At 37.8% G+C, this 11582-nt stretch overlaps 1 protein-coding gene across 1 annotated transcript; it reads left to right on the top strand.

The window, feature by feature from the left end:
* Positions 1–10201: 10201 nt before the first annotated feature.
* On the top strand, positions 10202–11134 carry LOC306663710 (olfactory receptor 2Y1B-like; the record flags this gene model as incomplete). The annotated part of the gene is made up of 1 exon (XM_079144256.1): positions 10202–11134. One exon carries the CDS (start codon positions 10202–10204, stop codon positions 11132–11134), a length of 933 nt encoding a protein of 310 aa, XP_079000382.1.
* Between the last annotated feature and the right edge of the window lie 448 nt (positions 11135–11582).

Below are 11582 nucleotides of genomic sequence, written 5' to 3'. Positions count from 1 at the left end.
CATATCCCATAATTCTTGTAGATTCTGTTCATGTTTTCTTACCATCTTCTCTGTTTGGTCAACTTTGGTTTGAAGATTAAATATTTTGTCTTCAATGTCTGAGGTTCTATCTTCCAGGTGTTCTATCCTATTGGTTTTGCTTTCTATGGAGTTTTTAACTTGGTTTATTGTTTCCTTCACTTCAAGGATTTCTGTTTGTTTTTTTTTTTTTTTCAATATCTCTAACTCTTTATTGAAATGATCTCTTGCTTCCCGTATTTGCTCTTCTAACTGTTGATTGGTGTGATCTTTTAATGCCTGCATTTGCTCTTTCATCTCCTCCTTTGCTTCCTTGATTGTTTTAATTATGTACATTCTGAACTCCCTTTCTGACATTTCTTCTGCTGTGCTGTCATTGGGTTTTATTGATATAGTCTCTTGGTTTGTTTGGGACACTTTCTTCCCTTGTTTTCTCATATTGGTCAGATGTCAGTGGGACTCTGAGATATTGCAGATTTCCTCTATTGGCTTATAGTGTCCCTGTAGATTTCCAGTGTATCACCTCCCAGCCTTCAGTAGCCTGAAGTCTTGGAGTAACTTGATAATGCAGTGCTTCTGAAGAAAGCTGCCCCTAACCTGCTACTGGTTCCAGGGCTTGGAGCTGGCTCTGTGTGGAAAGGCTCTCACTGCGGGCCTGCTTCGAGAAGCTGGCCGTGTGGGAGGAGCCCACCTCTGGAGTGCACATGGCTCTCTGGGGAAGACTCTATCTGGCCTGCCCTACTCTGATAAGCTGCCCCTATTTGGGCCTGCTGCCTGGGTGGGGGAGACTCACCCGGTGGCTCTATTTTAGTGCGAGTCTCTCAATGCCTCCCCTTCTTGAATCCTGGGTTCTGGAGCGACTGGAGATGCAGTCACCCTCTAGTCCACCATCTTGGATCGCCCCCAGAAATAATTTTTTGTTTCATTGATTTTTTTGAAGTCTTCGAGTAAGTTGATAATGCAGTGCTTCCGAAGAAAGCTGCCCGTAGCCCACTACTGGTTCCAGGGCTTGGAGCTGGCTCTGTGGGGAAAGGCTCTCCCTGGGGGGCCTGCTCTGAGAAGCTGGCCGTGTGGGAGGAGCCCACTGCGGGAGTGAGCAGGGCTACCTGGGGAAGACTCTAGCTGCCTTGCCCTGCTCTGATAAGCCGCCCCTATCTGGCCCTGCCACCCAGGCTGAGCTTCACCTGGTGGGGGAGACTCACCCTGTGGCTCTCTTGGATCACCCCTGAGAGTGAATTTTTAATAGAGAAATATTGAGGCTAGAAAGAAAGGTAGTAGGAGGTGGAAAGAGTACCACAACAATACAATAGAGAAAGGATAGTCTATTCAACAAGTGGTTCTGGGAAAACTGGCCATGCATATGCAAAAGAGTGAATTGAGACTTTTACCTTATGCCAAATACAAAACATAACTTAAAATGTATCAAATACTAAAACATAAATGTAAAACTATAAAACTCTTAGAAGAAAATGGGAGAATATCTTCATGACATTAGACTTGGCAATAATTTCTTGGATATGACATCAGAAGCATAGACAATAAAAATAAAACTGTATAAACAGGACCACAACAAACTTAAAAAAAATTTATGCATCAAAGAACACAATTAACAATGGAACAAAATACTTTCAAATCACACATCTGATAATAGTTAATATCCATAATATAGAACAATCACCTGTAATTCAACAACAAAAAATAATCTAATTGAAAAATGTGAAAAAATTTGAACAGATATTTCTCTGAAGAAAATAAACAACCAGTAATCATATGAAAATATATTGAAGTTGCTAATTATTGAATTAATTCAAATCAAAACCTCAAGGATATACAGCTTCATATCCATTAAGATAAGTACCATTTTAAAAATTCTAAAGATAACATGCATTGTGGAGAAACTGCAACTCTTAGTATATTCTTGATGAGAATGTGAAATTATATCTCTGTGGAAAACAGTGTGAGGTTTTTAAAAAAAAAATAAAAGTAGAATTATCTTGTGATCAACCCATTTGACTTCTGCGTATATATACCTTAGAAAGCAGATTCTCAAAGATATATTTGTATACCCATAATATTAGAACTCTCTGGTGAGTAAGGGCCAACCGGTGAGAGAGAGAGAGAGAGAGAGAGAGAGAGAGAGAGAGAGAAGGAGAGAGAGACACACAGTGAGCGGGGATATGGGGATGTGTGTGAGGGCATTTTACTGGTAAAATTTGTTCATGAAATTGTGGAGGTTGAGAAGCCCCACAATGGACCACCTGAAAGCTAGAGATCCTGTAATCTCAGTAGCATGGCTCAATTCAAGTCGGAAGATCTCAGAACCATGGGAGCTAGTGTTGCAATTCTCATCCAAGGCTGAAGGACTGAGGTCTAGGGGTCTAAGTCCTTGAGTCCAAAGGCTGGGGAGCCTGGATTCTTGATCTCCATTGAAGAGAGAGGTATGGGGTCTCAGATTCAGAGAGAAAATAATAATTACATGTTCTCTGCTTTTTGTTCCATTCTGGTTCCTAGCTAATTAGACAGTGTCTACTAAAAATGAGAGATCTCTCTAACTCAGTCCACTGACAAACATAACAATCTACTTTGGAACTACCCTCCCAGACACATCTAGATAATGCTTTACCATTCTTTTAGGATTTCTTAATCTAGTCAAGTTGACACCTCTAATTAATCATCAAACCCATATCCATAGCAGCATTAGTCATGATATCCAAGAGATGGAAGCAGCTCTAGTGTTCACACAGATGAATGAATACACATGCATACACATGCACGTGTGCGCGCACACACACACACACACACACAGTGGAATATTATTCAACATTAAAAGAGGTAATTCTGCCACATGCTACATCATGGATGAAGTTTGTGAAATATAAAGCTTAAGCAAAATTAAATAATCTATCACAAAAAGACAATTATGTTATGATTCTACTTACATGAGGTTGGAGCAGCCTAGAGCAGTCAAATTCACCAGAAGTAGAAAATAGAATGGTGGTTTTCAGGGAGAAGAGGAAAATGAGAAGTTGCTTAATGGGATAGAGTTTCAGTTTCACAATATTAAAATATTCTGGAGGCTCTCTCTTCATGTTATTGATTGTTCTCTTTGCTTAGAAGAAGCTTTTTCGTTTGAATCTATCCTGTTCATAGATTCTTGATTTTACTTCTTGTACTTTAGGAGTCTTGTTAAGGAAGTCATATCCTAAGCTTACGTGGTAAAAATTTGGGCCTTCCACGAAAGGTTGGTATTTTTTCTGGCAAAAATCCAAACAAGACTATTTGAAAATATGTCAGAAAGTAAACAGGAAGCAAGTAATCAACAGAAGCCTGGCATATGCTCAATATGAAGCATTTTTTTTTCTAATTAGCAGATTCTTCCTCACGCCAAGTCCATTGAACTGGAAGATCCATCACCAATGGATCAATGCTGGATCAATGATAATAATGAATTTGAAGGCTATCCTTGAGGTCTTGAAGGAAAAGATAAATAGTGAATTAATGATAATAAAATATTAATTCACATTTAGCTTAATCAATACTCCAAAGCTTTTTATTGAATCACCACATAGTAGAGAACAACAACCTTAGTGTGCATATCCATTCCCAGGTGCAGGGTCTCTGTTCTAGTGCCTAAGTCTTTGATCCATTTTGAGTTGATTTTTGTGCAGGTTGAGAGATAGGGTGAGATTTCATTCTGCTACATATGGAATTCCAGTTCTAGCAAGATTTGTTGAAGAGGCTATATTTTCACCTGTGAATGTTTTTGGTGACTTTATCCAGGATGAGATAACTGTGTTTATGTGGGTTTGTCTTTGTGTCTTTTATTCAATACCATTGGTGTCTTTTTTGGTGCCAAATACCATGCCATTTTTGTTACTATGGCTCTGTAGTATAGTTTAAGTTCTGGTATCATCATGTCTCCTGCTTCACTTTTCTAGCTAAGGATTGCTTTGACTATTCTGGGTCTCTCATTTTTCCAAATGAATTTCATGATTGCTTTTTCTATTTCTATGAAGAATGTCATTGGGATTTTAATGGGAATTGCATCAAATCTGTATAAGGCTTTTGGTAGTATGGCCATTTTGACAATATTAATTCTGCCTACCCAAGAGCATGGACAATCTTTCCATCTTCTAAGGTCTTCTGCCATTTCTTTCTTTAGTGTTTTGTAGTTTTCACTGTAGAGGTCTTTCACTTCTTTTGTTAGATTGATTCCCAAGTTTTTTTTTTTTTTTTTTTTTGAGGCAACCTAGACACCCTTCAAAAGATGGATGGATAAAGAAAATGTGATATATATACAATGTAATATTACTCCACCTTAAAGAGGACTGAAATTATGGCATCTGTAGGTAAATGGATGGAGCTGGAGAATATGCTAAGCAAAATAAGCCAATCCCCCCAAACCAAAGGCCAAAATTTTTCTCTGATATGCAGATGCTAATTCACAATAAGGAGGGTGTGACTAGGGAAGAATAGAGGTACTTTGGATTAGGCAGAGGGGAATGAAGGAAGGGTAGGGGGTCTGGGGGTAGGAAGGATAATAGAATGAGTCTGACATTATTACCCTATGTACATATATGATTACACAACTGGTGTGATTCTACATCATTTTTTCAGAAGAATGAGAATTTATACTCCATTTATGTATGATGTGTCAAAATGCATTCTGACATGTATAACTAATTAGACAAATTAAAAAAAATGTTCTGGAGGTCTGTCACATAGCAATATTGAATGGTAGACTTCAAATGGTTAGACGGTAAGTTTTGTATAATGTGTCTATGACTACAATTAGGAAAAATAACTTTAAAATAAGTTACATCCAGAATGTCAATAATAATCATGTAGAAAAAAGTAGTATCATCTCCACGGGGAAAATTAACAAAACATTCTGAAGAGCATGAGCATGAAAAGATTACGAAGACCTGTATATTCATGTTGGGAAGACACTGCATTGTATGAAATTCCTATTTTCCTCCAATGAATTCTTTGCCAGTAATTTAATACTGCTTTAAATATTATTGATGTTCCCTTTCTAGTTTTATGTTCTCAGAATAAAAATAAGAGAATTTGAACTTACCATCCTGCTTGTAATTATTTCATGTGATGTCTGTTGCTTGTTAGACTGGGGACTTCCTTGTAGACAGAGATAACACCTTCTTTTATTTCAGGAAAAGAGAAGGCACTGAATAAATGTTTGTATTACCAGAACACTAACTACCACTGAATCAATGCCTACCACACACCAGGGAGAACAGGTCACATTAACACAATATTACAGATGCAAAAACTGAGACTGAGGCATGTTGAGAAAGTTTTTCAAGGTCACAAAGATTGTAATGGCAGAGCTACTTACCTCATCTTACTGTGATACCTTTAATTGTTATATACAACCTTGAATGATACTTTTCATTTCTCATGACACTTAAAATGGTGTTCATTGTTCAATAAGTAATTGTGGTATAAACTGATAAATACATGCATTTTATTTTTAAATTTATTGTACATAATATCAGATTATGAAGAAAGGCTTTGAGTGTAGTGTATGAGAAAGAAATATAAAACATCACTTTTTCATAAAGGAAATATTTAGTTGATAGAAAAAATTAGAACATGAGCATTTAATAAGAATTTCAGAGAAGAAGACATTTGGATTGTGATAAATATTTAGGCTTCGAGTGAGACATGAAATTTGGTTTGCCTGAAGGGTTGGTAGGACTGGGATCAAATTTGGGGAAGTGGAAGGAATCCCCAGGCTAAAGTCCCATGAGCAAGGGAGAAGCTGTGTTCTGAGTACACAGGATACGTCAGTGTACACAGGGCAAAGTGTGAGGGTGGAGAGAACTGAGGACTGCAAGGCTTAACTTGAGCCAGTAAGTTGGTTATAATTGCCACATTGGGGCCCAGAGGTCTCCAAGGTCAGTCATGATATACACTGCTCTTAAAGAGATTGTGCCTGGGTCCCCAGGGGAGATGTGGTGTGCTCAGCCTTAGGGTCAGGAGGTGACTGACAATACACTAGCTTCTTCCTGTCTCAACTGGTTAGGGTGACTGAGTCAGAGTGCAGTGGGAAGATGCTTCTGCCTCCTGGATTTTGGGCCTCAGCTGGCTTCCCTGTTGAGGGAGGGAACCATATGGAAGCATGACTTCTCCAGGACAAGACTCTAGTGCAAGCCCTCCACTCCACAGATGAAGTCAGGGCCAAAGAGGAACCTGTCTTTCCCAGACACCTCTAGATGCCACCAATGTTGAATGGGTCTCACATCATCTTGGAGACAATAGAATCGAGGGAGGTAAATGCAGCAGTTTTCTTTCATAGAATTCTGGGTGAGAACTGACTGGGTGTGCTACTCTGGCTTCCCAAAACTCAATACCTATGATGCCATTGCTCTAACACGTAAAGTGAATTCTAGATGTCAGAACCAGGAGACCAAGAACAGAGTTATGATCAGAGTTATTGCTGATAAAACAAGGAAGTTTTCTTGAAAGAGTGAATATCTCCTAGAAGTTTGGAGAATACATCATATTTGGAGACAATGTTCTATGTGGGGAGTCAGGTTAAAAAGCAATTTGAATGTCAATTAAGCAGACTTTGACTCCAATGGTGACTTTCTGGTCCTACACTAGAAAACATCAGTGTATTGTTATGAAGAACTTAATAGTAGAGTTTTGAAGGTCACTCTGAATATTTGGGGATAAGATGGAGATTGTGTGATTTCTAATGTGAGATGATAGAGTATGTTGAAGGATTGATTGAGTCTGTGGAAGTGCAGACTGTGACACAACAGGGAGGATGTTCTTGTGGCTTGTTAGGTTTGGTAGTGAGTTCAATCCTCTATAAGGATTAAGAGCAGAACAAGAAAAAAAAAACAATTCAAATTAAAGGATAGATCTAATAACAAAGGGGATTAGTAAGGAGTTTGGGGAACATCCTCCTCTTAGATAGATGATTAAATTTTCTGGCTTGAATGTGGTTCATTATTATTCAGACATTGTCATTAAATTAAAGGAATGTTGTGCATAATGTAGTATATGACTTTTTATCTCAAGAAGTTTATACATAATATATGAATGATTTGGTCAATTCATCTTCCTCTTGATTTTTACTTCTTATTTTATTTGTAAGAATAAATTTTATCATGTATATTTAAGGTATAAATAATCATGCTGTGGGATACTATATGTTCTGTCAACAATTTCTTTCATTTTTTTTCCTTTTGTGGCAAGAGCAGCTAAAATTGTTTAATTTAGTACAAATTCCTAATACTATACAAATTTATTACATATAGACTTCATGTTGTTATTAGATGTCTAGAAGTTCTCATCCCAACTATCTTCTATTTAGAACCCTTTGACCTATGTCCCTCATTCCCTGTTCCACCTCATTCCTGGCAACCATGGTTTTTTTTTTTTTTTTTTTTTTTACTATTTCTGTATGTTTGACTTATTTTTCTTTTATCTTGGACACATAAGTGAGACCATGCAGTTTTTGTTATTTCCCTTACATAGTGTCTCCCAGTTCCATTCATGTCGTAGTAAATGGCAGACTAGGCTTCTTTTGAATTGTTCTTATGCATGATATGATATATGGTTGATTTCATTTAACCCAGAACAATTTGGGAAAGAAACTATCCTTTCCTTACCGTGCCTTATGAGTACCCTGGTGAAAAATTAAACCGATATGTTAGAACTTGTGTCTGGACTAAATCTTCTGCTCCACTGGTCTTGTGTATATGTGTGTGTGTGTGTGTGTGTGTGTGTGTGTGTGTGTGTGTGCGCGCACGTGCACATGCATGTTTCTCTGATGGTTTGTTTTTGTGTTTTTGCCAGTACCACACTGTTTTGGTTACTTTTGCTTTGTAATAAAATTTTAAATCAGGAAATATGGTACTACAACTTTATTTTACTTTCTCAGAATTACTTTGGTTATTCAGAGTTGTATTTTACTTTTTCTGAAAGTCATTAAGTTGGCAGATTTCATGTTCTTCATTCTCCATTTGTCCATTTGTCCAACTGAGGTTTGAAAGCTAAGTTCAATTCGTCCAGTTCAAATTTATTATTATTTCATTAACTAAAATGGCCATTTATATTTTGATTGTTCAGATTTCATCATAATAAAGTTCTTTTTTGGATTATGGATTATATTGTTTATCATAATAATTATAGTTCCAAGCTTCTGCTCAATTATAAATATATTAAACACATCTCTTTGACATGAAAATCATGTACAAACAGAGCAGGAATGCTTAAAAACTAAATGAGAAACTGTGGGTATATTAATGTTTTCATGTTGTACAGAAAACAATTATTTCTGGGATGTTTATGTACATAAGGAACAATGTCAGGATGGGGAATGCGTTCGTTAATTCATTAAAAAATATTTGCAGAGGGCCTTTTATTTCCAAGGCACTACCCTGCGATGAGGATATACAAGTGAATAAGTTAATCAGATCTGTTGGGTGGAACTTAAAGATTAGTGATGGGCCTGGGGCTATAGCTCAGTGGTAGAGCACTTGCCTAGCACTTGTAAGGCACTGTTTTCGAAACTCAGCACCACATAAGAATACATAAATACAATAAAATAAATTTTTAAAAATACATAAATAAAATAAATGCATGCTATCTACTACTACAAAAAATTTTGAAAAAAGACTAGTAGTAGAGAAATGTAACAGTTAAAGTAAGAACAACTCTTTTTATTGTAACTTGCAGAATGCATGATAACATTTAATCCCAATCAAAATTCTGTGAAATGTTATGTTTTATAGATAAATAAAAATAAGATTCATAGATATGAACTTTTCAGTACAGGTGGAACAGCTGGTAGAATTAATCAGCTGGGAGTGGATATGCACACTGAGTCTGTTCTCTACTATGTGGTCATTCAATAAAAAGCTTTGGAGTATTGATTAAGCTAAATCAATAAGTCTTCAAATTCATCATTATCATTGATCCATTGATGGTGGATCTTCCAGTTTGATAGACATGGCATAGAGAAGAATCAGATAATTAGGAAAAATTGTTTCATACTGAGCCCATGCCAGGCTTGTGTTGATTATTTGTTTCCTGCTTTACATGCTGACATATTTTCAAAGGGTCTTGTTTGGATTTTTTCCACAAGAAATACCAACCTTTCATGGAAGTCAAATTTTGATGTCCATTCCTTTTCCATAGTCCATCAAAGTGTGTTATTAGTCATTCTGTAGATTTCTTAGAGGAAATGAATTTTCATGGGATTTAAAGGGAGAGTCAAGTACTACACATGACAATTTACTTAATAGCTGCTATGTGTAATGAATTAAAATAACATTAATTTATAATATCTTGAGTATCATAAAGGAAGATGCTAATATTTATTTTATATTCAACTTATTCTGTACCATTACGGGGCTCTCAGCTGAGAAAGGAACAAAGACTTGTACAAAGATTTCAGTGAGTGGACAAGTCCTAGAGAGAAACTGTGCAAAGAGGGCTGGGCTAGAAAAGAAAAACAGTTCCTTCTGCGCAGATGAAGAAGTGGGAAGGGACATTCCATGTATGATGACTCATTATAAAGAATGTATTTGTTGCTAATTGGTTTTTTTCTAAAGGGATGGATCAACACTCTACTGCATCCTTTCTGATCTATGGCAGCTATTCACAAGCAGATCTTCCAGTATTGAAACACTTTATTGAGTAGAACAGCTTATGCACACCCAGAGGTCAAACTTCTGATATCGGTGTGGTAAATCCTGGATTAAAAGCTGAAAGATGGGACACAGGGCCTAAGGACAGCAAAAAGGAGAAAAACAGAATAATAATGCTGCATTTTACACCTTCGATATTTAAAAGCAGTTTACACATTACTTCATTTTGTCCTCTTCTCAATGCAAGGTGAAGACAAAGTGTCATCTCTACTTTCAGACAAGAAAACATAAGCTCCACAGAACTGAGTGACCTGGCTAATGTCACAGAACTCACAGGCAGCAGGGCTACAGTCAAAGAAAGATGACATCATTCCTGATCCAGTAACTTCCAGATTTAAGAAGAAAAGAATAAGAATAGAAGACTATGCAGAACTGAACTGAAAACAGGGAAATGCATAATTTTGGAGTGTTTAGGGGATACTGTGAATAATTTTTTAATCCATGTCCTTCACAGGGGGCATTGAATTATCTTCTATTATTTGTGCAGGTGCAAGGCTATGGGAAGTTTCAACACCAGCTTTGGAGAGGGCTTCATTTTGGTGGGCTTCTCAGATTGGCCTCAACTGGAACTCATCCTCTTTATTTACATTTCGATTTTCTACTCCCTAACCCTCTTTGGCAACACCACCATCATCATTCTTTCACAGCTGGACCCTCGACTGCACACACCCATGTACTTCTTCCTCTGCCACCTCTCCTTCCTGGACCTCTGCTATACCACCAGCACTGTGCCCCAGCTGCTGATCAATCTTTCTGGACTTGACAGGACCATCAGCTATGGAGGGTGTGTGGCCCAGCTCTTCATCGTCCTTACCCTGGGTTCCGTAGAGAGTATGCTCTTGGTGGTGATGGCCTTTGACCGCTATGCTGCTGTGTGTCGTCCACTCCACTACACAACCATCATGCACCCTCTTCTTTGCCTGTCTCTGGTTATTGCTGCCTGGGTGGGAGGACTTGTGAACTCTCTGATTCAGACAAGCCTCATGATGGCCATGCCTCTCTGTGGCCTCCATTACCTGAACCACTTCTTCTGTGAGATGCCTGTATTCCTGAAGTTGGCTTGTGAGGACACAGGAGGCACAGAGGCCAAGATGTTTGTGGCCCGAGTCATAGTTGTGGCTATACCTGCAGTACTGATTCTAGGCTCCTATGCACACATTGCTCGTGCAGTCCTGAGGATCAAGTCAATGGCTGGGCGCAGAAAGGCTTTTGGGACATGTGGGTCCCACCTCCTGGTGGTTTGTCTTTTTTATGGCTCAGCCATGTACACATACCTCCAACCTACAGAGAGTTACTCTGAGAGTGAGGGAAAGTTTGTTGCCCTTTTCTATACTATAATTATCCCCATGCTCAATCCTCTGATCTATACCCTAAGGAACAAGGATGTGAAGGGGGCTTTGGGGAAGGTGGTAGGGAGAAGCAGAGACTAAGAGCAACAGGTTAAGAAATTTGTAATATTTTTGTCAGAGCCCTCAGATTATGGAACCCATCCTGTCATTGTAGAGTAGTTAGTGTGTGGGAAGGAGTTCTCAGTAGTCATCAGGATTTTGATTATTTTGTTTAGAAGTTTGAAGTGGATTTTTATTGGGGTGCTCAGTTTTTGTGATCATTGCATAGCAGGGAAGAAGTATTGGTTCATACCTCTACTTTCTTTTTTTTTGGTATATATGTATATGTACATAAATATACATATGCATGTGTCATAGAAATAAAAGTCAGTCTTCTACAAAATGTACTAAGAAAACCAGGGTCTGCTTCCCATATAAGTGTCCAATTTTTTGCATTTCCCAAGAATTGCCATTTTAAGTTCTTTTTGCAGTTTCCTTTTTTTAATTTGTGTACATAATTCTTTCCTAAAAACATGGTTACACAGTTATT

The sequence above is a fragment of the Sciurus vulgaris genome, assembly GCF_902686455.1.
Source record: "Sciurus vulgaris genome assembly, chromosome: 6".
In the NCBI taxonomy this organism is placed as follows: domain Eukaryota; kingdom Metazoa; phylum Chordata; class Mammalia; order Rodentia; family Sciuridae; genus Sciurus; species Sciurus vulgaris.
The sequence above is the reverse complement of the archived record's forward strand: the minus strand, read 5'-3'. Positions and strand labels throughout refer to the sequence as shown.